Source organism: Macaca thibetana, chromosome 7 (genome assembly GCF_024542745.1).
Source record: "Macaca thibetana thibetana isolate TM-01 chromosome 7, ASM2454274v1, whole genome shotgun sequence".
NCBI classification, from domain to species: domain Eukaryota; kingdom Metazoa; phylum Chordata; class Mammalia; order Primates; family Cercopithecidae; genus Macaca; species Macaca thibetana.
The window spans coordinates 101,011,435-101,038,966 of record NC_065584.1 but is presented as its reverse complement, the minus strand read 5'-3'; the positions used below and the strand labels follow the sequence as shown (position 1 = coordinate 101,038,966).

Sequence of the window (27,532 nt, the reverse complement as noted above, 5' to 3'; positions counted from 1 at the left end):
GAACACTAGGAAGAAAGCAGCATGGGTGGGTGAGGCCCAGGACAGGCAGGCATTTCTTTCTGTACATCTAGGCCTGAGGTCAATTCTCCAGCATCTGTCCCTGGGAGCCCTGCCAAGGCTGTGCTGGGCTCTGTCTGCTCAGCCCTGTTATATCAGCTTCTAAGAAACCCTCTTGCCAACTCCACCCCTCATCTTCCCTCCCCACCCCCCAGGGAACTGCTGGGTGTAGTTTATATCATGGAAGTGGGGTGGGGAGGGTCCATGGCTGGCTCAGGGGCCTGGCCACATCTTCATGTGTATATCTACCAGCTTCTCTCCTGTCCCCATTCTACATCCTCAGACTCCAAAACCACAGATCGAGGCCCATGACTCATTACACCAAAGATCTGCCAGGGCCCCAGAGTCAGTTCTAGGGCCCCAGAGTCAGTTTCAGGGAGCAGGGCTTCCAGGTGTGCAGTAGAGTGGGAGCTAACAGAGTGAGTGTTTATGTGTCTGAGGGGGACCTGTGGAAAATGAGTATAAATATATGGATGTCTAAAAGGACTGACTGAAGACTCATAATTTTCTGTGCATATTTCTGAAGCTGCAGGTGAAAATAACTAGAAAAATAGGGTTTGGTTTGGCAGGCTACTTGGTATTATCTAGGAATACTTAAAATGCACATATTCTTTCACCCAGCATGTCATGGTTACAAGTTACGTATCTATCACATATGTGTGTATATATATCTCCACACATGTACACTAGACATTTTTGATAAGGGTATTTATTATAGCACTGTTTGCAGTAGCAAAAAAGAAAAAAAAAGGAAACAAAAGTCCATCATTAGGGAACTAGTTAAATCAAATAAGGCGTATCCATATTATGCAGTAGTTATTATGTGGCCGTCGAAAAGAGCGAGTGGGATTTATGATGTGACACAAAAATCTCTCCAAGCTGTGTTATTAAGTGAAAAAAGTAGGCATGTATAACACCCCACAGCTTGTGTAAACACAAGCGGGGAGTGCATGCACACGTGCCTGCAGGTGCATAGCCCTGTATACACGAGAGACGGCACCATGGTGGTTTTTAATGAAGGGGAACGGGGGGCTCGGGGAGAAAGACACATACCCTTTTGCAATGTTTGAATTTTATAGTTGTATCAATGCATTTTCTTCTCCTTTCTTTTTCTTTTCTTTTTTTTTTTTTTTTTTTTTTTTTTGAGACAGAGCCTTGCTCTGTCGCCCAGGCTGGAGTGCAGTGGTGTGATCTCGGCTCACTGCAAGCTCTGCCTCCCAGGTTCACGACATTCTCCTGCCTCAGCCTCCTGCGTAGCTGGGACTACAGGCGCCCACCACCATGCCGGGCTAATTTTTTGTATCTTTTAATAGAGACGGGGTTTCACTGTGTTAGCCAGGATGGTCTCGATCTCCTGACCTCGTGATCCGCCCGCCTCGGCGTCCCAAAGTGCTGCGATTACAGGTGTGAGCCACCGAGCCCAGCCATGAATGCATTTTCTAGATTTATCAAATATTAACATTTCCCTTGGAAAATGGGATTGGTGATGAACTGTGGCTATAAAGTCTATATATGATCACCATTTTTGTTCCCCAGCATCTGGAGGGCATCAAAAGAGTGACTATGCAGGTGCAGGCAGTAATGATCCAAATGGAAATGTGGCTGTGAGCAAGAAGCTGGCTCTATGAAGCACAGGCCTGGGACTCAGCCTGTGAAGGGGCGAGTACTCAGAAAGTGACACTAGTATTTTAAATAAACATGCAAGAGCTTTTGCATCTGATTGTTCCCTTCAAAGTAGTCTGCTGGGAGCCTAGACATCAGAGGATCTCCCAGTTCAGTGCTAAGAATGTGTCAAAATCTTCTGTTTGGACCTTCAGAATGGTGACAGGAGTTACTCATTCGTGACAAATATTTACCCACAGAGGCAGAATCTGAATTTTGGAAACAGTCAAATGTCTTTTGGCCACAAGTTTGGTTAAAGAGATGAAAAATCAAGTTAGGCAATTACTCTTTTAGTAAAAACCGAGCCATAGAATCAGAGCAGGCTGCGGCTCTGGTGTCCCTTAAAAACTGGCTCTGAGGGTGAAGCCCCAAAAGGATGCTAAAAAAAAAAAAAAAAAGTGTGCCTCGGCAGCATCATCGGGATGAGGCTGGGGTCCCCAGGGGACCATTTTGAAAGCGGCAACGCTCGCCTGGGCTGTGCGGGTTCTGTTTGTTAGAGAAACCCGCCCGCCCGGGGTGCGGCGACGGATGCGGCGACTCAGCTCTTCTTGCGCAGCTGGCTGTACTGCGCGCGGCCCAGGATGGGCTCCATGACGCTGGGCCGGAAGAAGCTGTCGCTGACCCTGCGCTTCGGCTTCTCGCGGGGCACGGCCGGGAAGGCCGGGCGCGGCGCTGCGGGCGTGGCGACCTTGTCCTCCAGGCCCGGGCCGGGGGGCGCGCCGGGGCTCTGCGCGCTCCGCAGGCTGCGGCGGGGCTGTGCGGCGCGCGGGGCGGGCTCCGGGCCGGCGGAGGGCGCCCCTGACGCCCTGCGCTCCGCCTCCCGGCGCTCGACCTCGGCGGGCGGGTTGTCGATGTCCCGGAATTCGCTCTCGGGCTCCATCAGCGACAGCCTGGGGAGCTGAGGGCCCGGCAGCCGCCTTAGAGTCCTGACTTGGCCCTGGTCCCTGCGCCTCTCACCCACCGCCCCTTCCCGGGTCCCTCGATTGTTTCCCCGGGAGCGGCCGTCAGGAGGCCACAGGCTGGGGAGCGGTTCAGTAGTTTGGGGGGCACCGGGGAAAGCCCTGAGGTCCTACCCACTCTGAGCTTCTCCATGGACCAGGTGGCCGCTCAGGCAAGCCAAGCCTCCCAAAGTTTCAGGATCCCCTAGGCCTCCCTGAGGGGAACCCTCAATGGGAGGTCATCAGCTTTCCTAACTCTTCCTTGCAGCCCACACAGTGACCTGGCCAGGGATGGGTACACTTTCTTGGGGCTGGCCCGAGCGCAGGGTGAACAGGAGGGCTGCTAAGATCCCTGGCATGCTGCTTGCTAGAGTGACTGAGTAACCCACCCCCTTACCAGCTCTAAGGGTGCTTTCTGCCCTGACCAGCCCCCCTCAGGCCTGCATAACCTATAACTTGATTTGGAAAGGGGTTCCCAAAGCGATGGCATTGGTATCCCCTGGGTTTTTCCTATTGGCGACAGGTGATAGAATTGGGTGGAGCCTGCTGCTGTCCCCTGGAACTCATGGCCCACCCCTCAGGGTGCCCTGGAAGTCTCTTCAACCCCTTCCCGTGCAGCAGCATGCAAACCTGCCTAGCACCTGCCCGGCCCTTCAGTTGGGAGCAAAGGGGTGAAGGTGAGTCACTGGGATCCCGGAACTAATGGCTGGAGACTCCTCTACCAGCAGGTGGGAGGGGCTGTGGGGAGAGGCCTCAGGCCAGAGCCATGGGCCTCTATACTCTTGGGGCTGGGAGGGGCCCAGTATGTCAAGGCAGGGCACTGAGGACTGCAGGGAGGTCTCCAGAGGAGTAGGGAAAAGGAGGGGGACTGCATCCCCTTCAGTCAAATCTACTTTATCTGCCCTGTCCGGGCCCCTTTGGGACACTAACAGTTTGCCAGGGGTGGTACTCACCGGCATGTAATGCACCACCGTGTCCACCACATTGTCAGTAACGCCCTTCAGGGCATCTGATAGAGACATGGCCCTCCCCTTGGTCGAGGAGACAGCAGGAGCTGGTGTGAGGTGCAGCACCCTCCCTGCCATGCCCAGCACAGCTGCAGGTGCCCATGTCACAGCCGAGATGGTGGTCTGGAGGGCCTTCTGCAGGTTATGTGCCACACCGCCCAGGAGCCCTTGAGGGCCTGGCAGGGCTGCTACCTGGGGGCCAGAGCAGGGTCAGTGCCTCCTGCAGTAACTCCCCTGACCCTTCCCTCCTCACCAGCCCCAGAGCTCAAGGGAAAAGCATGAGAATACCAAATTTACAAAACTTCAGGCTTATTCTGCCACTAGCAGTGTGGCCTTGGACAAGTCACATTCCCTCTCTGAACCTCTGTTTCTTCTGCAAAATGGGACAATAATCTCTGCCCTGCCTATTTACAGAGTGTTGCAAGGATCAGCTGAGAGAATGACATGGAAGTCCCTCATCAGCTGGGCATTTGGGGGTGGGGTGAAGGGTGTTGCACACACATGCCATGCCCCTGCATCTGGGCCAGAGTTCCTGAGTTCACCCTATGCCTCTGCTTCTCACCACTTCTGTGAACTAGACGACCTTGAGGCTCCCACTCTCCCCCTCACCTCACTGAACTTGTTCTCCTCTGTCTCCAATTCTTCCTCCTCCTCCACGTCCTCTCCCTCCGTGTCTGTCTGGTCCTCATGATCCTCCTCCTGGGCGGCTGCGAGGCTGTGTAACCAGGGCACCCGCACTTCACTCCTCCGCCGGGACACCGCCTGCATGGCCACTGAGGCACCCCACTGGGCCAGGCTGCTCTGAGGGAGGATGGCAGCAGATTGCTGGCTCAACTGCCCCTGCTGATGACCAGGGAGCCCCAGCAGCCAAAGCCCCTCGCCCCCAGGGTCCAGGCCAGGTGGTGAGCAGGGCTCGGCCCCAGCAGACTTTTCTTGAAACTTTTTATTGAATGGTAATCTACATACACTAAAGTGCACACATCTTTAGTGTAAGCTTTATGAATTTTTATAAGAACACACCTGTGTAACCACCACAGGTCAAGACATAGACCATTTTCACACCCAAAGACTCCCTGTGTCCCCCACTCAGTCCATAGTCCCTCAAGAGTAACCACAATCCTGGTCTCTGTCACCATGCCTTCGTTTTGCCTATTTTTGGACTTCATATAAGTGGAGTCACATCATGTGTATTCATTCATTAATAGCTCCTTTAGTTAAATATTATGGTGTAAGTTTCACCCATGTTGCTGCAAATGGAAGTAGTTCCTTCTGTTTCATTTCTGTGTAATATTCCATCATACGCATTTCCCGTAACTTACCCATCCTACAGTTGATGGGCATTATCATTGCTTCCAGTTCTTAGCTAAGGATATCGCTGATCTGAACATTTTTTACTTGTCTTGGGAGACTTAAGTGCTCATTTCTGTTGGGTATACAATTAAGAGTAGAATTTCTGGGCCATAGGATATATGTTTGTTAGCTTTGGTAGATACTCCTCCCAGATCTCTAAAGAGTGAAACATTCAATGAACCAGAGTGTCCCATGGGAAGAAATTGACTGAGCAAGTGGGCTGGTGTCTCCTGAGGCACATTCTAAACCTCTAGGGAGCCCCACAAACAGAGCCTCCTTATTACACAGCTTTTGGGGATGCCACTCTATTCCATGTAAATGGTGGCATGTGAGGTTCTGCCCACTGCAGGCCGGGCCCAGGCATGTGACTCAGTCTCAGTCGTTATTGATGCAGGGGACTGAGGGGAACTACTACTCCTGTATCCCTGCAGGGGCAACACTTGCTTGAATGAATGATCCAGGCCTGATGATGCTTTTAAAAGTACTGCTCAAAAGATGGCTGAAAAGTAGTAATCTTGTTTGCTGACCTTTATGCTTTAATGTTGTTTTATTTTCTTTTCTGGCGCTAGTTTCTTACTAAAATTCCTTATGAAAAAAATCCAGCCTATTTCTGCTAAAATACAGAGAGGTGGAGGTGGGGAGTGGTGGGGAGTTAACTCTCCCTGGGCCTAGAAAGGGCAAATTTACCTTGGGTGCATTGGTGCTGGGTACACTCTCCCTGACAAAATGGGTTGTGTACTTTGTTTATTTAAGGACGACAGTCCCTAGTGCTTGCATAGCAGATGGAAGTCCTGCTGTCTTATAGGTGGGAAGACCCATAGAAAGAGGCCGACTTGGGGGGATGAAGACTGGGGCTTGGGGGAGACTCAGAGGGAAATGGGGGAGAGAGAAGTGAGTGGTGGGGCAGGAGCACTCTAGCAAGGCAGGCCTGCCCTTGCTTAACATCCTGTCCCTTCTCTTTCCCTGTGGTCTGGAAGGCCATCCCTCTACCCCTCTCAAGGCCTCTTGTCCTTAGAACTAAAGTCCTAGCCCAGGTTGGAAGAGAGAATGTTCTCAGGACAGGAAGGGGCGATGGGTGGGGGATGGGAGGGACTAAGAGGCCCACAAGGCTCCCAGGCATGGGACCAGTCAGAGCTCAGGGCAGATACTCACCAGGGGCGCCACTCCTGGGATCCACATGGCCAGGGTGTGGCCCTGCTCCAGGGCCCGGGCCATGGTCTGCATGGTATGTCGAGAGAGGGTGTTGGTCAGAGCCCCAACCCTGCTCATGAGGCTCGGCTTGGCCTTAGGAGACTTCTGGGCTTGCTGGTGTCCAGGAGCAGGGGCTGGGTAGCGATTTGGGGCGAAAGAAGAGAAAACAGGTAAGAGAGGGGCCGGGGAGATCTGGGTCATGTCTAGGACTGGAAAGCAGGTGTTCTAGCTCCACCACAAACTCACTGGTGAGTTCCACAACTCACTTTCCCTCTTTACAGATGGGGTGGGGGCGGGGGGGGGTAAATGATTATGAATCCATCTGAAAATCCCACTGGCCTTCCCTATTCCAGAGCAGTAGCTGGATGAGCCCTGCCACCTCCTGCTGATTCCCAGGCAGTGTGTGTGACAACTCACTCCCAGGCCGAGCCTCCGAATGGCAGGTACCTGACTCTTCCTTGTCTGGAGGGAGGAGGTACTCCACCACCTTCTCAATGCTGCCCAAGGCCAAGTCGGCCCCTCCAGAAGCCAGTCGGCCAGCTCGAGTGTTGGCAGCAAATTCCGCAGTGTCTCTGGCCACTCCCCAGGCGAGCTCGCACCCAGCCAAAGCGGCCCCCAGGACCTTGTCTGAAGTGCTCGCGATGGGAATGCTGATGCTGTTTCTGGCACTGCGGAGGCGGGTGGAGATGGTGTCCTTCAGCTCAGAAGCAATCTGGGGGAAGTTGGTGGGGGTGTTAGGCATGTGGTCTTGCAGGCCCTGGAAGGGCCACCCTTTCGGGGTCTGGTGGCCTGAGCCCAGGTCCCAGGAAGGCGTCATCTAAAGGCCCAGGAAACTGGCACTGATATTTGGGTACCTGGAATTAAGCTAGGCTTTAAAGGGAGAGGGCTCCAACCTTCCTTGTGCCAACTGTTTGGATCTCCTGGCTTCTTCACCCCCATCACTGCTTGTCAAGAGCCCTCTCATCCTGTGAGGATGACCCCAAAGACTCCTCCTTGGTGCCACCTGTCCTGATACCCTCATGCTCACAAGGAATCTCCTTCATCCTTTCCTCAGAACACAGCGTTTCTATTGATTTATAGGTGTGCTTGATCTTCCTACAAGTTCTGCATTGAAATAATTTATCTTTTTCTTCATTATCCTGGGAGCACCTTTGTGACAAAAATGTTGCCTTTAATCTGGAAAAATGGGGAGCAAAGGACACAGGCCTCACAGCTCAATGGACCTGCTCTCACTGTTTCCACTTACTGGTTTCCTTTCTGTAAAATGGAGATAACAACCCCTATCCCAGAGGGCTGACAAGAGGATTAAGTGAGAGTACTTGATAAAGCATAGGTGATGGCCCCGGGCATAGGGTAGGGCTCAGTACATGTTTGTGGGAAGGGTAGTTGGTCAATGAGATAGATGAGGTCAGAGACTGAAGCTTATTCCCCAGAAGCACCAAAAATGAGTCCTTATCATAGCAACTACCTAATAAATATGTAGCCAGGTAAAGTGACTTTCAATCTCATGGTCCATAAAATGTTGGATCTTGAGGATATGGGACGACACTCCTGGGATCTGAATGAGTGTGACTCATGACCTTAAGCAGCTGTAGTCACCAAGTGGTCCAGGGCAGACGGTGGAACCTCAGATCCCAGGGTGTGGTATCCGGAGGCAGTAGGACTTGCCAGAGCTCCTGTTTGGGTTTGCCTCTGGGCTCGTGCCTGCTGGTCCCAGAAACCCCATCTCCATTTAGCTTCACAGGGAGAAGAGGAGCCTGTTGTGTGGTGTGGCCTTGGGAGCAGGCAGCCTCTGCCGGTCTTGGACAATGCTCACCATGGGACAAGACTTCCAGTCACGGCATCAGCAGCCCCTGCCCTCTCCACCTTGAGAGGTGGTGACGACAGAGTGCAGGGAGGCTTCAAGAGGTGGGAAGGGGCTTACCTTTTCAGGAGGGTACTGGAGGGCTGGGATCTTTTCCTCCAGGTGGTCCAAGCCTCGGCAGGCCAGCTCATTGGCAGCTGTGACTGGAAGGAAGGGGTCAAGTTTGGATGAGTCCTGCCTGTCTCCATGAGAATCTAGCAGTGGCCTCTGTGCCAAAGAAGTGACTTGGAGCCCTCAAATCCCAAGGCCTGCTGCCTCCCCAGCATCTCTGGGCCCCAGGCCCTTTGCCCTCTTTAGCCCCTGTCCGCAGGGACTCCTCGAGACCCGGGCCAGTTTCTTACATCTGTGTGGGAACTCTGGAGTCACTCAGACCTGCACTCAAAAGGCCAAGTGACCACGTCTAAGCAGCCTGTGGCCTCAGCAAGTCATAGCCTGTCTGAGCCTCTGCTTCCTACCTTGTGAAAGGTGAATTAATGGTGCCTGCCTGGCAGAATTTTTATGAAGAATGATGGGAGCTATATGAATCACCAACAAGTACTGTTCTTTCCTTCCTTCTCTTCCCTCCGGACCTGCATGGGGGCTCTGAGTGAGCATAAGGAGGGAGAAGAGAGGTGTGAGAGGGAGGCAGATGGCAGTGAGGCCTTGGGGCTGGGCCTGCTTAGCTCTCAACATGACAAACTCCCAGCATAGCCAGTGCAGGCCCCAGGCTGTCCATGCTCTTCTATTTAACCACTCAGTGTTGAGATGGTCAGCTGTCTGAAGAGGGTCGCAGGGAAGGGAAAACAGTTGCCCCTGGAGAGTGGGCTTGCATCAGAGATGCACCTGCTTCAAGGGGATCCCGCCTGGGTCTGCCGGGACATTGGCTCTGCAGCCATGGCCACTGGGGGCCATAGCTTTCAAGGAGAGTTCTTTGTACTCTTTCATATATTCTTTCTCCAGATACCTTATTTTTCTTCACAAAATTCTCGAGCAGCAGAGAGCCCAGATGACTTAGCTGTCTTCCGGTTGGGCAGAATGAGACTCAAGGCAACTATTTAAGGAGCTTGCAGCCAGGCACAGGGCCTGGGCCTACTTTACATCTGTCCTCTCCTGTTTGCTGTGTGGAGTCCTCAGCTACCCATAATTCTGTAATTAGGATGGTGGAAAGTGCTAGACTTTTTGGCATTACTGCGATTTCCCTCAACCCTGTCAAGAACTATGCCTTGGAGACCACATTTTCGGATGCGGCAGAACAATTTGAGTGGTGCACACCTGGTAAGGCCCATAAGAGAACCGTCTTCTGCCTCCAGGGCCCTGGCTAGTGGCTCTCTGCCGCCCCCACCCGTCATGAGCCGCTACCATCAGCTGCTGGGCTCAGCCAGCTTTCCCCTCCCTCCATGCCGTCCAGCCCTGCCAGGCCCCCTAGTGTGGCTGCCTCTGCCTCTGCCAGACTGCTGGTTCTTGCTGCTGCTGCCTGTGCTGCTACAGTGAGTGTCTGGTCTGCCATGGGCCCCAACCTCACCACTGCCTGCATAGCTCTGCCTTCCCTTCCCCTGCAGATTCTCTGGCCATCATTGTTATCCTAGGCAAAGGCCAGCTGGGCCACAGATAGGCATCTATAGATGAAAAGAGATCTGTATGTATACCATTATATCCATAGATAAGAAGACCATGCAATGGGATGTGGGCAGTTAAGCAGACAGACAAGCAAGTTATCAGACAGTCAGACAGACTGAGAGGCAAACAGACAGACTGGCAGGTAGGCAGTGAACAAGCAGGCAGCTGCTGAGTGCCGCGAGGACTCACACTGGGTGGACAGCCTGCGCACCACCGGCTCCATGCTCCAGGCAGCCAAGTTACTGGCGCTCTGCACGCCCTTCTCATAGGCATTGCACACAGAGGCCACCAGGGGGTGGGCTTCCTTAGTGCTGGTATAGGTCTTCTGGAAGCACTCGCAGGTGCCACTCACCACCGGCAGCTGCAGGACCCGCTGTAGCACATTCTCCTGCTCCTGGTGTGGAAGGAACACATTGAAGTTGTCCCACCTCCCTCTCCAGCCTCCCAGGAAGGGGACCTCAGGGTCATGGAGTCCAATGGTGCAACTAGCCTGAGTCCAAGTGACCTGGGAGGAACCAAGGCCAAAGAGGTCTCCAGATGCCCCAATCATGAGAGCATGGGAGAGCCCATGGGGAAAACAAGGCCATGTCCTCCTGGTCACCATCCAGGTTCTGGAGAGCTGCCAAGGCAATCTCTGTTCTCCAGGGGCCAAGTCAGATCCCATCACCCCCACCCCCACCCCAACTCACTCCCCTGATACCTACTAGTAGAGAGCAAGTGTTGTTAATGTCTAGAGTTTTAATCCACCTTTGATTGGTGGCTTCTCCAAACATTTTTCTGGTCTTTCTGAGGTACTGCCTCCCCGCCTGTGTATCCTGGCCCCACTGCCTACAACGCTCACCTTCCCTCCCACAGCCCTTGCTGCCTGGCAGAGTGCCATTCCCTCAAGACTCCACTTGACCAGCACCTCCCCTGTGAAGCTTCCAGACTCTCCTCCATCGCATCGGAAACCACTCCCTCCCTGGCTGTCTCCACATTCATTACACAGTGCTGTGGTTATGGGTATTCATCTCACTCCCCATAGACTGTCATCTCTGTATCCCCAGAGTGTAGCCTAAAGCATGGCACAGTAATGTTAGCTGAATACCTGAACCACAGTCAGGGCTGTGCCTAGTAGAATGCGTAGGTTTAGATCTGCCCAACTGCACAGAATCACAGAATCTTAGGCCCCCAGGGGACTTTGTGGTAAGAATCCTTTCCATCGTTTCTCTGGTAGACTTGTATTTGTTTTTATTTATTTATTATTTTCCTAGAGACAGGGTTTCACTCTGTTGCTCAAGCTGGAGTGCATTAGTGCCATCATAGTTCACTGTAACCTCCAACTCCTGAGCTCAAACAATCCTCACATTTGTGCCTCCTGAGTAGTTGGGACTACAGGCATGTGACACCATGCCTTGCTAATACTTTTATTTTGTAGAGGGGGCAGGTCTTGCTGGTCTTGAACTCCTGGCCTCAGGTGATCCTTCTGCCTCAGCCTCCCAAATCACTGAGATTATAGGCATGAGCCTTTGTGCCCAGCCAAGACTTATATTTAAATATCTGCCTGAATGAGAGCTCTCCCCCTCATAAAGTGACCTGTGTCCCTTGTTGGACAGCTTTGCTGAGCTGAAATTTGCCTCCATCCCCCTGTTCCACACTCTGCCCTCTGGAACAAAACTGAGCAAACCTATTTCATCATTCATGGGTTGGCCCTTCACATATTTGAAGTCAAACATGTCTCCCTTAGGAAGTACCTCCATCATGTTAAATGGCTCCAGTTCCTAACTTCGTTTACAAATGGTCCACACTGTGGTCTGGTGACCCCCTCTCCTGGACATGCTACAGTTTTACATTATCTTTCTTAAAAATATACTACCCTTGCTTGAGCCCAGGAGTTTGAGGCCAGCCTGGGCAACATAGGGAGACCCCGTCTCAACAAAAAATAATGATAATAATAATTAGCAGGCATGATGCTGTGTGCCTGTGGTCTCAGCTACTCGAGAACCTGAGGTGGGAAGATCACATGAGCCTGGCAGATGGAGGCTATAGTGAGCCATAATCATGCCACTGCACTACAGCCTCGATGACAGAATGAGACCCTGTCTCAAAAAACAAAAAAAACGAACAAACAGAAAACACTCAAAGACAGCACTCTGGGTGTGATCTGTGCGTGCTGAGTGTAGTGGAACAATCGTTTATCATTTCCAGGGTGCTATGCTGTTAGTAATGCACCTTTGGCAGCAGTCACATAATTAAGCTTTAGGTCACCTAGGAACCTTAGTGAAAAAACACTGGTCTTTGAGTAAAAGAGTGAATTCTAGGGCTAACAGTAGAAGCTCATGCCTGTAATCCCAACACCTTGGGAGGCTGAGGCGGGATGATCATTTGAAGCCAGGAGTTTGAGAACACTCTGAGCCACAAAAAAAAAAAAAAAAAAAAAAAAAAAAAAAAAAAAAAAAAAAAAAAAAAGCTAGTCATGCTAATATTTGATGGCATGTGGACTACAGAGTCCCAGCTACTGGGGAGGCTGAGGTGGGAGGACTGCCTGAGACCAGAAGGCCGAGGCTGCAGTGAACTATGATGGTGCCACTGCACTCCAGCTGGGGTGACAGAGTAAGACACTATATCTAAAAAATAAATAAATAAAATTAAAAGAACAAATTCTAGGCATGCAGAGGGAAAGAGCATTTGTCAGGTGCCATTATGCTGCAGGCACTGGTCTGGGTGCCTTGGTGACATGAGCTCACTTAATTCTAACAGCCATCCTCTGGGGTTAGCACTGTCACCAACACTGAGTCAATGAGGAGACTGACGATCAGAAATGGGAAGTGATTTACCCAAGATTCCACAGCTGGTAAGTGGCAGAGCCAGGATTCCAACTCGAGTTGGAAATAGCCTGCCTAGGATTATCTTCAAAATAACACAAAGTGAAGGAATTAATGGAAGTGAGGATGAGGCAGGATTGGCCATGAATTCATGGTCTTCAGGGCTAACAAAGGGTACATGGGGCTTATTATGTTCTTTTCTGTCTGTTCTTATGAATGTTGAGAATTCTCCATATCTAAAGTAAAAAGAAAAAACTCCCCAGGTCAGATTCAGATGCTCAGGCTCTCTGTAACTTTGAATATGACACTGTGGCATGGTTTTGCTCATGAAGTGAAGACCTGGCCTGTTCTGTTTGTAGGAGGGAGAGTTCAAAGATCCCCATCAATGAGACCTATGTGTACACTAAGACAGAGCAGCCCACAATGTCTTCGGGTTTTTTTGTTTTTGTTTTTGTTTTGAGACGGAGTCTCGCCGTCTCCCAGGCTGGAGTGCAGTGGCGCGATTTCGGCTCACTGCAAGCTCCACCTCCCGGGTTCACGCCATTCTCCTGCCTCAGCCTCCCGAGCTGGGACTACAGGCGCCCGCCACCACGCCCAGCTAATTTTTTGTATTTTTAGTAGAGACGGGGTTTCACCGTGTTGGCCAGGATGGTCTCGATCTCCTGACCTTGTGATCTGCCCACCTCGGCCTCCCAAAGTGCTGGGATTACAGGCTTGAGCCACCGCGCCCAGTGAAAACATTCTTTTTAACAGTTTGGACAGAGCCTTCAGAGGTTGTTTTAGACAAAACCGAAGGGGGAAAGAGATCCTGGGAAGGGAATAAACCACCGTGTGTTAGAATGGCTTCACTATGTACTTGACCATTTTACGCCTCTCTCTTCTATTATTCAATACAAAACAAAGTGATTCCTAGTGCAAGAGTTAGTATAAGCCTAACTTGGGCAAGGTGGATATTGTACAGGTCCACAATTTTTAAGTTTCACTATCTGAACTGTGTGCAAATCTGAGATGCCTTGCCAGGAGCCATCAAGCATTCCTAAAAGTATCAAACCACTTCAAATCACAGTGAAAACCAGGTCAGAGATAGAACACCAGACACACGGAATATCCCACCCTTCCCCTGACACAGCAGCACAGGCTGTGCACCGTCTGACTCCGGGAGGTGCCATTTGCCATATGAATGATGCTGGAGACAAAGAATGCAGTGGCTCTGCACTGAATACACATCCAGCTGGGCGGCGGACAGAGCATGGGCTTCTGCGTCAGGGTTTAAACATAGTCATTCCCTTCCTCTCCACTCCCCACTGTCCCTAAGCCAGGATTTCTGTCCCTTTTTCCCAAGGTGCTTGGTTTTTAATAAGCGTCTTTTTTCCTCTCCCAGATCCTCCAACTGCCCTCTACAAAAGGTGGTGAGGGCAAGAATAACTAAGCCATGGTAGTCAATGAACTAGGATTATAATCTGGGCATATCTTGCTCTAAGTCCCCTGCATCTTCCCTCCCTGCTTCTTCCTCCTCCCTCAGTTGTCCATCCCCTGTCACAGATGAGCCCACGTTACTTACAGGGAGGTCTCCATCCAGCAAGGTGGGGCCTTTGTTGACTGCCATCCTAGCTCTTCAAGCTGCAAAACAGAGTCCCAGGTCCCATCAGAAGCCCTCAGGCTTGAGCTCCACTGGGTCACTTCCCTACTTCTCATGGCCACCAACTAGGCCCAGGCTGCCTGGGGGTCCATTTGCCCTGAACAGAAGGCATTAGGTTGGAGGGTGAATGTCACACACAATAGCCCCACTCCTTAGGGTCCCATAGGAATGAGTTGCTCCGTAGCTTACTTGTCAAGACTGATGTTTCTTTCTTTCTTTCTTTTTTTGAAATGGAGCCTTGCTCTGTCGCCCAGGCTGGAATGTAGTTGCACAATCTCAGCTCACTGCAATCTCTGCCTCCCGGGTTCAAGGGATTCTCCTGCCTCAGCCTCCCCAGTAGCTGGGATTACAGGCGCCCACCACCACGCCCAGCTAATTTTATTTTATTTTTATTTTTTGTATTTTTAGTAGAGACGGGTTTTTTTTTCTTTTGAGATGGAGTCTCACACTGTTGCGCAGGCTGGAGTGCAGTGGCATGATCTCTGCTCACTGCAAGCTCTGCTTCCCGGGTTCACACCATTCTCCTGCCTCAGCCTCCCAAGTAGCTGGGACTACAAGCGCCCGCCACCACGCCCGGCTAATTTTTTTTTTTTTTAGTAGAGACGGGGTTTCACCGTGTTACCCAGGATGGTCTCGATCTCCTGACCTCATGATCCGCCCACCTCGGCCTCCCAAAGTGCTGGGATTACAGGCATGAGCCACCATACCGGCTAATTTTTGTATTTTTAGTAGAGATGGGGTTTCATCATGTTGGCCAGGCTGGTCTCGAACTCCTGACCTCAAGTGATCTGCCCACCTTGGCCAAGCCAAGAATAACGTTTTTTATAAGAGTTCAGGTTAGGAGGCCAGGCGCAGTGGCTCAGGCCTGTAATCCCAGCACTTTGGGAGGCCAAGGCGGGTAGATCACCTGAGGTCAGGAGTTCGAGACCAGCCTGGGCAACATGGTGAAACTCTTGTCTCTACTAAAAATACAAAAATTAGCCAGGCATGGTGGTGGGTGTCTATAATCCAGCTACTTGGGAGGCTGAGGCAGGAGAATCACTTGAGCCCGGGAGGCGGAGGTTGCAGTGAGCTGAGATCATGCCACTGTATTCCAGCCTGGGCGACAAGAACAAAACTCCGTTTCAAAAAAAAAAAAGAGTTCAGGTTAGGAAATAAAAAATGCAGGCAGCCATAAGAGATAAAAAGTTTTAGCTAAAGTCTTAAGGCTCTTTAATGAGGGTCCAAAAGAAACTAAAACAACAAGTTTCAAGCTGGGTGCATTGGCAAGCACCTGTAATCCCAGCTACTAAGGCTAACATGGGAGAATTGCTTGAGCCCAGGAGTTTGAGATCAGCCTGGGCAATATAGTGAGACCCCCATCTCTAAAAAAATAAATATGCAAGTTTCAGGTTTCATCTTTGAAAAGGCTCTGGGTTAATTCCTCTATTTCTCTCTCTCTCTCTCTCACTCTCTCTCTCTCTCTGTGTCTGTCCCTCTCCCCCTCTCCCTATCTTTTTTTTTTGAGACAGGGTCTCAATCTGTTGCCCAGGATGGAATGTGGTGACACAATCATGGCTCACTGTAGCCTTGATCTCCTGGGATCAAGGTACCGTCCCACCTCAGCCTCCCAAGTAGCTGGGACTACAGGCATGTACCATTATGCAGGGCTAATTTTTTTCTTTTTTTGTAGAGACAGGATCCCACTATGTTGCCCAGGTTGTTCTTGAACTCCTGGGCTCAAGTGATCCACCTGCCTCGGCCACCTGCAGTGCTGGGATTAAAGGCATGATCCACTGTTCCTACCCAATTCTTCTATTTCTAAGCAAACATATCTGTGTTCTGGAAAAGACAGTAGCCCCAGAATAGCTATTCTATACTTCTGGTATAGAGTATCTATACCAGAATCTCTCCCTCAGTAGTTTCCCTGCAGAGCTTTTCATCCCAAGCAAAATTCCCAAGAGGCCCTTACCTTCAACTTCTTCCCTTTAATGTTCATAAACAAGCCATGTAAGGCAGGTGCCCCAGGACCCCAACACTCACTCCAGCTGACCTCCACGTCAGTCTCACAGAGCCCAGGCTGCAGAGCGTCTCCTCAGGCAGAAACAATTCCTACCACTCCTGGGAGTCTTGGGCAATGCTACTAACGCCTCCCAGCTAGAGGAGGGCAGAGAGGAAGAAAGCAGGGTCAGCAGTTGTCATGGTTATCTGACCCAGGGTTCTCCCAGGCATATCCTAACTTCTCTAAGGACATTTAGCAAACAAGGAGGTAGGTGGCAGAGCTGAAGGAGATCCAGGCTCAGAGGACTTAGTATTCCAGAGCCATGAAGCATCAGTTCTATAATGTTCCTGCCCTCAATTCACAAAAGTCTGCTTTCCAGAAAGAAGGTATAGGGATACACATCGTTAAACTCAAAAGCTCTAAAGTTCTATATACCTCTGCAATCTTCTGGCTCCTTTTCTGTAGAGGGTCTTGTGGGACAGTTCTCAATCCATTTCTCTCATCTTTTCTTATTTACTAGCAAGAGTGAATGTTGAACAGTAAAATTTAAACCCACACAGAAGAGTTCATCTGAATGTATTCGTCTTTGATTATGGAGATAAATTGCCCTCAGTGAAGAAGCAACAGAGCCGGGAGTTGTTTTTGACAATATAGCCTTTGAGGGAGGAATTTCCACTTCTTAGAGTTCAAAAAAATGTATTGAACTTTACCTGGCCTAAGATGCTACCAGAATGAAAAGTGGGAGAGCCAAGTAGATTTTTGTTCCCCTAAGTCTGGATAAGCGACAGTGTTGACTAAGATTCTATCACTAATCAATAGCAAGACAACCAAGAACTAGCACCACTCAACCCTTCTTTAGCCAGGACTCAAGCACAAGCCCAAGTTCTAGTTCCTGGCTTCAGATATGATGGAGGACTATGGTGTAAGCCATAGCTTTCAGATTAACTAAGAAGGGCCTCTTTGTGAAAATGGACAATAGGAAAACAAAACGTATTTTCTTTGTTGCTGGTGGAATTACATGTATTGTTGACTCTTCTAAGTCACACACTGTGGGCAAGAGAAGAAAGAGATGGGAGTGGGGAATTATGAAAGATCCTTGGTAATAAATTACATCTCTGTGATGCAATAAAGTAGGGAATGAGAAGGCAGGAAAGGGAGGAGTCAAGCGGGGAGGCTTCAAAGGAGTAATATGCTATACATTTAATACTTATTGATCCAACCTGGGCTTTTCAAATGTAAGGCAGTAGAGAAGACAAAGTATTTAAAGAAGTGGCCTCTGCCCTCACCTCAAGGTTCAGCACAAATCATCTGTGAGGCTGTGACTGGACAGCAACCTGAGCCAAAGGGCAGTTTTCAGCCTTCAGAGTAGTGGCTTTGGGCCAGAGGGAGTATAGGGCTTTGTGCCTGAAAGCTCTGCCAAATCAACTAGTCCTTTGGCTGCTTTAGCTGGGAGTGCAGAATGTGGGTGAGAGGTGAGAAGTGGTGAAAGGGCCTAGGAGAGTCCCGAGGGAAGACAGAAGTGTTAGTTTTCTAGCAGTAGCTTGCAGGGCATAGAGTTCTATCTTCTTTCCTTCTCCGTCCCTACCTGCTTTCCCTACCCCTCCACCACATGAGAGCAGGGACCTAGGTCATCTTGCTCACAAGTGGATCCCCAAAACCATGCATGGCACTCAAACATTCATTGTTGAATAAATGAATTATCAGGCAACAATGCTCAGTTGTGAATGTGCTGGGCTGTACATCTATGAAGAACTTCAATTTTTGGCATCCCTCATGAATGTGGAGGCTCTGGGGTGGAAAACATTAGTTAGAAAGAAGGATTCACAGGGAGGTACCAGGACACCATTAAGATGGATACCACTGTAACATACCACCATGAATTCAACGCAGACTTATCTAGGCAGAAGCCAGCCAGCCATTGACAGGGCTACTGTAGAGCACCCTCTCCATGGCAGCAGTCTAGATGAGCTCATTCAGAGGTCCCTTTTAACCCAGAGGCTCTACATCTCAATCTTTCTCCATCCTCCTCCTCAGTCTGGATCTTCCAGCCCAGAGCTCGCTGTACCAACTGTGTAGGCTGATTGAGGATTATCTGCTGGATTGCCTTACATTTAACTCTTCTCTATTCCCAGAACATACTCACAGACACAAGTCAATTTTGTCTAGAAATTTATTGAACATAATTAATCTATTACAGTAGAGGATCTGGACAATAAAAATAGCTATTTAAGCTTTTAATTTGCCCTGACCTAGTAGCTTTCATGTCTCTTAAAATTTCCAAAATTTTATTTCTCAAATTCCATATCTTGATTGGTTAAACAGACAGCCAAGAATCTGAGTCTATTTTTTGAGAATCTCAATCACATTTCTGGGAAATATAACTTATTGAGTACATATTTATTTTCTCATTTCCATTCAGATAAATGACACGGCTTTGCTGGGAGGGCTGACATCAGCCTCCTACCTGCTGGCATCCTATTTCCCTACCTCACCTCCCTCAAACTAAAGGATCTGTAACCACATATAAAGACCCACACCCAAGATGGGAGATAGGAACACGAGTCAATGTCATTGACTCAGCATTCCAGTGTCCTCTTCACTGGCTTCCTCTTGTGCTTTCCACCTCCCTCAATCACCCTACAAATAAGATGTCTGATTTATCATAGAAAATTGTGACCCTGTTACATCTGGAGTATCATGAAATTTTTTTGACTAGATAAATTTTGATGAAAATTAATGTAGTATTGCCTAAATTGTTAGAAGGATTTAAATAAAACAATCTAGCTGATGAGTCTAAATACTGTTATAATTTTTTTTTTAAGACTCAAGGTCTTGCTCTATCACCCAGGCTGGAGTGCGGTGGAAGCTCACTGCAGCCTTGAACTCCTGGACTCAAGTGATCCTCCTGCTTCAGCCTCCAGAGTAACTAGGACTACAGGCATATGCCACCATGCCTGGCTAATTTTTTAACACTTTGTTGTAGAGATGGGGTCTCACTACATTGCCCAGGCTGGTCTTGAACTCCTGGCCTCAAGCAATCCTTCTGCTTCAGCCTCCCAAAGTGCTGGGATTATAGGTGTGAGCCACCACACTCCACCCAGTTTTAGTTTTTCTAGAAAAGAATATAAACCACTGGACAAGGAAGGTCCAAATTATGGGAGAGTAAGAGGCAAAAGACAGGATTCAGGAGGGGATCACATTTCTACTCAATTCTGAAGACAGTGGGAGAGCATGGAACAAACACTGGATTAGGAGTCAGAGGAATGAGGCTCTAGCCTTAGTTGTTTTTTGTCTGTCAGCTTCTTATCTGTCACAGGCTACATATAGGCACTCATTGTGACCCTCTGCCTATTTTTATAAGTCCCTCCTGTCTGCTTCTGATTTTTGCTTATTCACTGCACCCATAGACACAATTTATACCATGAAGGTGCCTGATGCTTTTCTGATTCTACTTCTGGACAGAGCAAGGACATGAGTATAGTGATGGTATAAGGGCCAACAAGTTGAGAGGCTGTCAGCCCAGCTCTCCTCCACCCTGCTACTGACATCAGAGCCTCTACTAGATCTGAGAGTGCCATGCACCAGACCTACTGTAATTATGTGAAACCAATGATCCATATAACCCTAAAGTTATTGTATATTAGTGTTAAATGATCAGTGTGATTGGGTCTTTTTAAATTTTTTCCTTTCAATTTTTATTCATTCAGCAAATACTAAGCTCCCACTATGCACATAAGAGATGTTCAATCAATGTTAGATGAAGGGAAAATATTCAGAAATTCACAAGTCACTCCAGCACTCCAAAAACATACAAGTCTTCATGTTCCTCCCTTCTCCATTCTTGGCCTCATCTCTGCCCACATCATAGGTTGTTAAATGCTCACATGAACAAGAACTTAAGCACAGTATGACATGGCCTTGACTTACACAAATTTCTATTCCACTAAGAGGCCATCTTTTAAAGTAGGTACTAGTTCCAAGCCTAAAAACACCCTAACGGGTCTTCAACTTCATCTGAGGATATGCCACAGTGATCATGCCTGCTATAGAGGACACAAGACCTCCAAGTCCAATGATGCCAGGATTGGACTTATAGATCCCCAGCTGGTCCAAAGGGTTCAGGATATCACAAAGGTTCTTCACCGTGTCCAGAAGCAAGGGAGGATGCTGCTTCAGAGATCGGAATAAGAGAAGTAGAAAGGATTGGAGCCATTCTGTTTCCTCATCAGCCACACTGTACCCAAGAGAATCCTGGGATGCTGATTTCTCTTTCTTTGCCCTGTCACGTGTAACTCGTTTCATCTGCAGGGAGATTTCATACAGATCCCTGACCAGGCTCAGCAGAAGAGAAAAGCAGTAGTGGTGGGCAGCCCTCGTTCGCCATTTCTCTTTGTTGATGCCAGAGGTGAGACCTACGCTCCTCACCCAGAGGATGGTGTCACAGATGAAATAAATCACACGGTTCAGGTTGGCTAATGTTAAGCATAAGCGAGGTACCAGGTCAGTGGCATGAATGCTCTGCTCAGTTGCCTGTATAGCATGTACCACATTGCCTAGTCTGAACCCTGCAAGTAGAACCCACAATAATGAACAGTTATTTCATTAGTACACAATGGGAAGATAGAATCCTGTATCCGGATGAGGAGCCAGCTTTTCGTTGTTTTTTGTTTTTTGTTGAGACAGGGTCTTGCTCTGTCACACAGGCTGGAGTGCAGTGGCACCATCATAGCTCACAGCAGCCTCAACCTCCTGGGCTCAAGCAATCCTCCCACCTCAGCCTCCCGAGTAGCTGGGATTATAGGCATGAGCCAATGTGCCCAGTTTAGCACTGGTGTTTTTAACAACTGATGGTCATTCAAGGCTCAGCCTTTGTTCAGAAAAAGAGAAAGATTTTACAGTACATTAAGGACACCTAAAATGATCTTGGAAGGCAAAAAAATACAGTGACTCTTTAAATTTACCTCCTTCATTGTAATGAACACCTTAATGTTGACTGACGGCATACTCCAGGCAAGGTCAATCATGAGTGTGGACAGTTACATCTGATTATTTACCAGCTACACTTCTTTAGAAGGAAGGTACTATGATAACATGAACTCTAGATGCAATACTCTCTTGGAGAGTTTGATGCCTTACATTTTATTTATTTTCCAGACAAAAGACTGTCTTTTTAAAAAACACTATTATCATTTTGCCATTTCTCTGGTCCAAACCCCTTTTGGCTACCTATTGTCAAGAAAATAAAGTAGAAATGGTAGAATTTAATGGATAGAACAATTACTAATATTGTCATAGAGCTTCTAGTTGAATTAAATCAACCATTGCAATGGCATGTCCTTATGTGAGCATGTAATTCAATTCATCAGGGATGCATCAATCAATAGGTACTTACTGAACACCTTCTGAGAAAGAGTTATAGTACTAAACGTCATGGAGGATGCAAAATAAGTACTTTTCCTTGAAGGACCATACCTTAGACTCAGGAGGTGCTCAGAAGTAGCTACCGTCAGAAAACTTATAATCTCAGAAGGGGCCGGGCGCGGTGGCTCATGCCTGTAATCCCAGCACTTTGGGAGGCCAACATGCATAGATCACCTGAGGTTAGGAGTTTGAGACCAGCCTGGCCAACATGGTGAAACCCTGTCTCTACTAAAAGTAAAACAAACAAAACAAAAATTAGCCAGGCGTATTGGTGCACGCCTGTAGTCCCAGCTACTAGGGAGACTGAAGTGGGAGAATTGCTTGAACCCGGGAAGTGGAGGTTGCAGTGAGCCAAGATCACGCCACTGCACTCCAACTCCAACCTGGGCAACAGAGTGAGACTCCATCTCAAAAAAAAAAAAAAAAAAAAAAGACTGTTTGGTATTATGTTATCAAAAATAACATAAAATAGTAAAATAGTATATGTAATGACTGTTTAGTATGTAGATTCTGGGTTCCAGTTGTGGCTGTTGCACTAACTGGCTGAATGACCCTGGATAAGCCCCTTCTGGACTTAGATATTAGTGACCTCTAAAGGACCTTTCAGCTCCAACATTCTAAATAATCTAAACAGAATTTCTAATCTTGGCCTTCAGTGCCAGCCAGAAAAGCTCGCCCCACCCTTCCCATCCCTCTGCTTGACAATTTAAATCTTCTCTCTGTCAAACTAGTTTTGTAGTTTGACAATGATCCTCCCATACAATGGTTTGCTCAGAACAGTTCTGAGCCTTTACTAGAGGAGAATGCCCTTTGAAACTCTTCTTCCTTCTCTCTAGCCTCACCTCAAGTTCCACCTCCTCTAAAACACCTTTCTTTTCCTCTACCTCAGCCAACAAGTTTGGCACTAAATCTTATATATCATTATTTAAAGCACCTTACTTCTCCCATAAGGCTCAGGAATATACCTATATAACATAGGTGCTCAAAACCAACTGATCAATATGTGATGCTCTACATTCCATTCTAATGCCTCTGCTAACCTCCTATAGCAACATCTGATTTTCATCAAACAACAAAGAGTCAGAAAGGCAACTGCTATGAAAAGTACTGGATTTCCCAGTATGATGTATTATTAAAGTGATTAAATAAGCACAAAACATTGATTTCACTTTTTACCTTTAGCATGAAACCTACCTCACAAATGGTCTACAAAAATGTATCCACCTATATATACTCTAGCACTCCTCAAGAAAGGAAAAAGGCAGGTGGTCTAGGATATAACTATTCCACTCTTGTTTAGAACAAAGGGGCTCACAGGAGCAGAAGCTCATGTCACAGACTGCTAAAACATACTGTGATTCTAAGAACTAAAGGTGAACTAACACGTTGTCTGTCTCACTGGTTATGATTAAGCAGAAAGACAAGGTGTAGCACCAGATGTGAACATAACAGGGTGTTTATGAATGGTCTGCAGCAACACATTCAAACCTGTTGTACCATGAGGACAGTCTCACTGGTCAATTTCATCAATAAACTTGATTGACTAGAAATTAATGACCTAGAAATTACTCCACGAATTACAGGATCTGAGGCTGAGGATTCTAAACCAGGAGCCACTGTCCCTCAAGAAACAGGGTACTTACATTTACGACCAGTGCTCACACTGGACTCCAGTTTCTTGAGCTTCATTACCACCTTCTCTTTGCCAGCTTTAGGCTCTAACAAATATCTAAGCAACATGCATGTGTACTGAGTGGCTCTGAAATGCAAAAAAAAAAAAAAAAAAAAAAAAAAAAAAAAAAAAAATTGAGAAGAATGATTTACAAACCAAATAAAACTTAATTCATGAAGTAAGGGAAAGAGAAACACATGCCTACAGACAACATTTCCAAGACCATTTCTCATGTAGCAGCTCTTACAAAAGCAAAATTCTGCAACAGTCATTCCACGGGAGAGCCAAAGGGTAGAACATGTCATGGAAATTTAACACAAAGGTAATGAAAATGAACTCTGCAATGATGCAGCCAATGTGCGTCCAAAAGGCAAATGGCACAGAGAAATGGATATAGTCGAAGTGAGAAACTGCACAACATCTCCCTCATGTTAAGTCTACAAAGATCCATACTCCTTCTCTTCCCCAATGTAGATTTCTTTCTTTTTTTTTTTAGACCGAGTCTCGCTTTGTTGCCAGGCTGGAGTGCTGTGGTGTGATCTTGGCTCCACTACAACCTCTGCCTCCGGGGTTCAAGCGATTCTCCTGTCTCAGCCTCCCAAGGAGCTGGGATTACAGCTGTGCACCACCATGCCCAGCTAAGTTTTGTATTTTTAGTAGAGATGGGGTTTCGCCATGTTGGCCAGGATGATCTTGATCTCCTGACCTCGTGATCTGCCCTCCTCAACCTCCCAAAGTGCTGGGATTACAGGCGTGAGCTACCTATAATCTGGCCTGATTTTCAAATTTCTAAAATGAACTTTTCTACCATGTACGTAATCTACCATCTATGTGACAGGACACAAACTCAAACCAGAACCAAATGAAAAGTCCACAGTTTAAAGATTGTTTAATTTTTTATAAACAAAAGAACCAAATACACATCAGTACATAAATTAGTATAAATATGTTTTCATAGTTGTCTTTCTAAACTCATTGGTATTTTATATAAAATACAGGTAGAACCCTGCTTAATAATACTATATATTTAATAAAGTGATTATTGTCATGCTTACAAATAACAATGGCTTACTAATATAAATGTATGAGAAATTTTACATCACATAGTCACACATCCAAATCCATTTGGCAATCTACTAATAAAGTAGGTGCCTGGTTCCTACTGTCTTGTAAGTGCATTTGAATCCCTTTATGCTATAAATATTATTCTCAATAAAAATGTGGTATATTTTCCATTTTCTAAAATAGTGAACTTGGTACTAGGAATGAAATAAAAAGAGAAGACTGGAATCATAAACAATCGCTTTCTCTTTTTTAAGTGTGCTTCCTGGTTAGAGGGCTGGTCATGTCAATGACTCTGCCTTTCTGAGCTTTGGTCTAACAATAGGGATTAGGCCAACAGTAAGACATTACTTTTATTTATTTATTTTTGAAGTGAACATAAACTCAATATTTTATTGTCTTCATAATAAAACAAAAGAGGACACTTAGAACTGGATCTTCTCTTCTTATCTCCTCCCAATTCAAAATGCTGGCATCTTTTAATAGCCATGACTCTTTTAGATCTTCACTGGGCTCAACACACTCAAGCTTTAGCAAAATCTTGGTAGTTTTAGCCTTTTTCTGGAAAATCGGCTTAGTCTGCCCACCACAGCCACTCTGCTTCCTGTCATAATGCTGCTTTCCCTGGGCATACAGAGAATCCTTGCCCTTCTTGTACTATGTCACTTTGTGGGGTTGGTGCTTGCCACACTTCTTACAGTCCGACAGGTTTTAGGAACGTTCACCATGTTTGCGTGAGCATTACTGGCACAGAAAGCAAGGTATTATTTTATGAATGCCAGTGTGGTCATAAAGGTTACACAGATCATCAAGGAGGCTGGGAAATGAATGCTAGAGATCTCAGATCTTTTGGAATAAACATATCTTAAATTATTATTATTATTATTTTTCGAGACAGAGTCTTGCTCTGTTGCCCAGGCTGGAGGGTAGTAGTGCGTTCTTGGCTCACTGCAACCTCTGCCTCCCAGGTTCAAGCAATTCTCCTGCCTCAGCCTCCTGAGTAGCTGGGATTACAGGCATGCGCCATCACGCCCAGCTAATTTTTGTATTTTTAGTAGAGATGGGGTTTCACCATGTTGGCTAGGCTGGTCCCGAACTCCTGACCTCGTGATCTGCCTGCCTCAGGCTTCCAAAGTGCTGGGATTACAGGTGTGAGTCACTGCACCTGGCCTAAATGATGATGATGATGATGATGATTATTATTATTATTATTATTTAGATGGAGTCTTGCTCTGTCGCCCAGGCTGGAGTGCAGTGGCGCAATCTTGGCTCACTGCAAGCTTTGCCTCCCGGGCTCATGCCATTCTCCTGCCTCAGCCTCCCGAGTAGCTGGGACTACAGGCGCCCGCCACAACGCCTGGCTAATTTTTGTATTTTTAGTAGAGACGGGGTTTCACCATGTTAGCCAGGATGGTCTCGATCTCCTGACCTTGTGATCCACCCGCCTAAGCCTCCCAAAGTGCTGGGATTACAGCCGTGAGCCACTGCACCCGGCCTAAATGATTATTTTTTTAACCAACTTCCTTGATAAACCTTGCAGGGTACATTCTAGGTACACTGGAATTACAGGTTTCTATTTAATGAAATTTCTATTTAATGAAGCTTGTATATAAAGCAACCATTTAAAAAACCTATCAAACTAATGAGAAAGCCAGTATAGCTTGGTAGTTAAGTGGGCACTGGAGTCATTTGCGTGGACGTGAATCTCTCAGTTCTGCTGTGTGGTACTTATTAACCTCCTTCTGCTTGGTTTTCTCCATCTGAAATGGGGAGAATATTTAGAGTATCTACCTCATAGGGTTGTGATGAGGGTTAAATAAGTTCATAGTTGCAAAACACTGGGAACAATAGCTGGTATAAAGATGGCTTCCAAAAGCCTCATTATTGGGGCCATTCTAATTGATCTGTTTGTATCAGCACTTGCACACCCAGAAGAGAATGAAGAGCTGTTAAATAAAACTGCAACTGTAACTATTTTTTAATCAAGCAAGAATCAAACAAATCTCTAAAACATCATGAACTAGTACTGTATTTATATTAAAGATACAATCTCTCAGTTCTTTTTGTTTCATATGGAACCGAAAGAAAAAGAGACACAATCTCTGTTTAATATTTTCAGTAGCACAGCATGAACCTTAGAGGTGCAGTTAGTTCTTTCTGAGCTTCTCTCCATTGTATTTCCCCCCCAGTCCAGTTGGTGTGGTCTCATCCCTGCTACATTTTGTTCTACAGTTTACAAAACTATTCCACATGCAGTACCTCAACGATACAGACTGGGCAATAATGGAAGAGAACTTGTCTCTACTCAAACATTTCAAGAGGTATTTGAGAACGGGCCCGGTGGCTCACGCATGTAATCCCAGCACTTTGGGAAGCCGAGGTGCGCACATCACCTCAAGTCAGGAGTTGGAGACTAGTCTGGCCAGCATGGCAAAACCCCGTCTCTACTAAAAATACAAAAAGTAGTCGGGCGTGGTAGTGCACGCCAGTAATCCTAGCTACTCGGGAGACTGAAGCAGAAGAATCGCTTGAACCTGGGAGGAGGAGGTTGCAGTGAGCTGAGACCGTGCCACTGCACTCCAGCCTGGGCGACAGAGCGAGACTCCGTCTCACAAACAACAACAACAACAAGAACGAGAGATATTTGAAGCCACACCAAGTGGTTTGCTTTCCTGGCCACAAATAGTAACCCGAAGTTTCTCTTTAAAGGAAATCCCTCGGAAGAATGTTGAGTGGAGAGAACCCAATCTTTCTTTGCCCGGAGAGCAAAGTTAGGAGGGGAGGAGGATCTGTCAGCCGGTGTCACGTCATAGGCGGTCTCGAGGCGGCTAGGGTGCCAGGCACTGGGGCTTTCGTGCACTAGGCTAGGACCGGATGCGGGTGCGTTGGGCCCACCCACGTTGAATTTAGGGTGAGGAGGGGCTCGGATACCAAACTTCCCCCGTAGGAGCTGGCAACGTCCTTCCAGCTTCCATCTACTAGGCTATCACCTCCTTTTTCTCAGGTGCCGGGGAATAGGCACCGGAGCACCCAGTTAGGGCGAGAAAGGGGCGGAGGCCGCTGGCACCTGACTCACCTGAAGAGTCGGTCCCGGCCCTGGGTCTGGTTGGTGAAGCGGATGAAGGCGTCCATGGCTCCTAGCCCAAAGGCCACGAGTCGCACCGGGTTCAGGCGTGGGTCCTCTGGGGCCCGCCAGATCCCTAGGGAACGGTCAGTCCCAGGGTATCGGCTGAGAGGGAGGGGCTGAGTCTCTCCGCCCCAGAGGGGGCGGGCGCACATTTTGTAGAG

The 27,532-nt window shown here is 47.8% G+C and overlaps 3 protein-coding genes across 7 annotated transcripts in view; 1 reads left to right on the top strand and 2 right to left on the bottom strand.

Annotated features, from left to right (window-relative positions):
- The window catches only part of WDR93 (WD repeat domain 93), a 289,540-nt gene that overhangs the window by 209,738 nt on the left and 52,270 nt on the right, over positions 1 to 27,532 (top strand). The window lies entirely within an intron of this gene.
- On the bottom strand, positions 1,150 to 27,408 carry PLIN1 (perilipin 1). Of its 5 annotated transcripts, none has more exons than XM_050797665.1 (9): positions 27,321 to 27,408; positions 14,031 to 14,089; positions 9,855 to 10,059; positions 8,130 to 8,212; positions 6,653 to 6,917; positions 6,167 to 6,339; positions 4,274 to 4,465; positions 3,611 to 3,856; positions 1,150 to 2,617 (listed from the first exon to the last, which is right to left on the bottom strand). In XM_050797665.1, exons 2-9 carry the CDS (start codon positions 14,073 to 14,075, stop codon positions 2,258 to 2,260), a joined length of 1,569 nt encoding a protein of 522 aa, XP_050653622.1. In that variant the 5' UTR covers positions 14,076 to 14,089; positions 27,321 to 27,408; the 3' UTR covers positions 1,150 to 2,257. The 5 variants fall into 5 exon arrangements, with proteins under 5 accessions (XP_050653622.1, XP_050653619.1, XP_050653617.1 ...); XM_050797662.1 differs by lacking the exon at positions 27,321 to 27,408 and adding an exon at positions 23,154 to 23,244; XM_050797660.1 differs by lacking the exon at positions 27,321 to 27,408 and adding an exon at positions 16,060 to 16,244.
- PEX11A (peroxisomal biogenesis factor 11 alpha) lies at positions 18,246 to 27,523 on the bottom strand. Its single transcript, XM_050797691.1, has 3 exons — positions 27,321 to 27,523; positions 23,154 to 23,269; positions 18,246 to 20,654 (listed from the first exon to the last, which is right to left on the bottom strand). The coding sequence occupies exons 1-3, from the start codon at positions 27,521 to 27,523 to the stop codon at positions 20,083 to 20,085; spliced, it is 891 nt and encodes a 296-aa protein (XP_050653648.1). The 3' UTR covers positions 18,246 to 20,082.

What these genes read in the sequence shown, in the direction of transcription:
- PLIN1 (XM_050797665.1), bottom strand. Translation starts at nt 14,075, where the DNA reads ATGGCAGTCAACAAAGGCCCCACCTTGCTGGATGGAGACCTCCCT. An exon ending in TCCAGACAAGGAAGAGTCAG is followed by an intron (nt 6,340 to 6,652) that starts GTACCTGCCATT and finishes ATCGCTACCCAG; the next exon opens with CCCCTGCTCCTGGACACCAG. An exon ending in AGGAGAACAAGTTCAGTGAG is followed by an intron (nt 3,857 to 4,273) that starts GTGAGGGGGAGA and finishes TCTGGCCCCCAG; the next exon opens with GTAGCAGCCCTGCCAGGCCC.
- PEX11A (XM_050797691.1), bottom strand. Translation starts at nt 27,523, where the DNA reads ATGTGCGCCCGCCCCCTCTGGGGCGGAGAGACTCAGCCCCTCCCTCTC. An exon ending in GGCCGGGACCGACTCTTCAG is followed by an intron (nt 23,270 to 27,320) that starts GTGAGTCAGGTG and finishes TTTGCATTTCAG; the next exon opens with AGCCACTCAGTACACATGCA. An exon ending in TGTGAGCACTGGTCGTAAAT is followed by an intron (nt 20,655 to 23,153) that starts GTAAGTACCCTG and finishes TTCTACTTGCAG; the next exon opens with GGTTCAGACTAGGCAATGTG.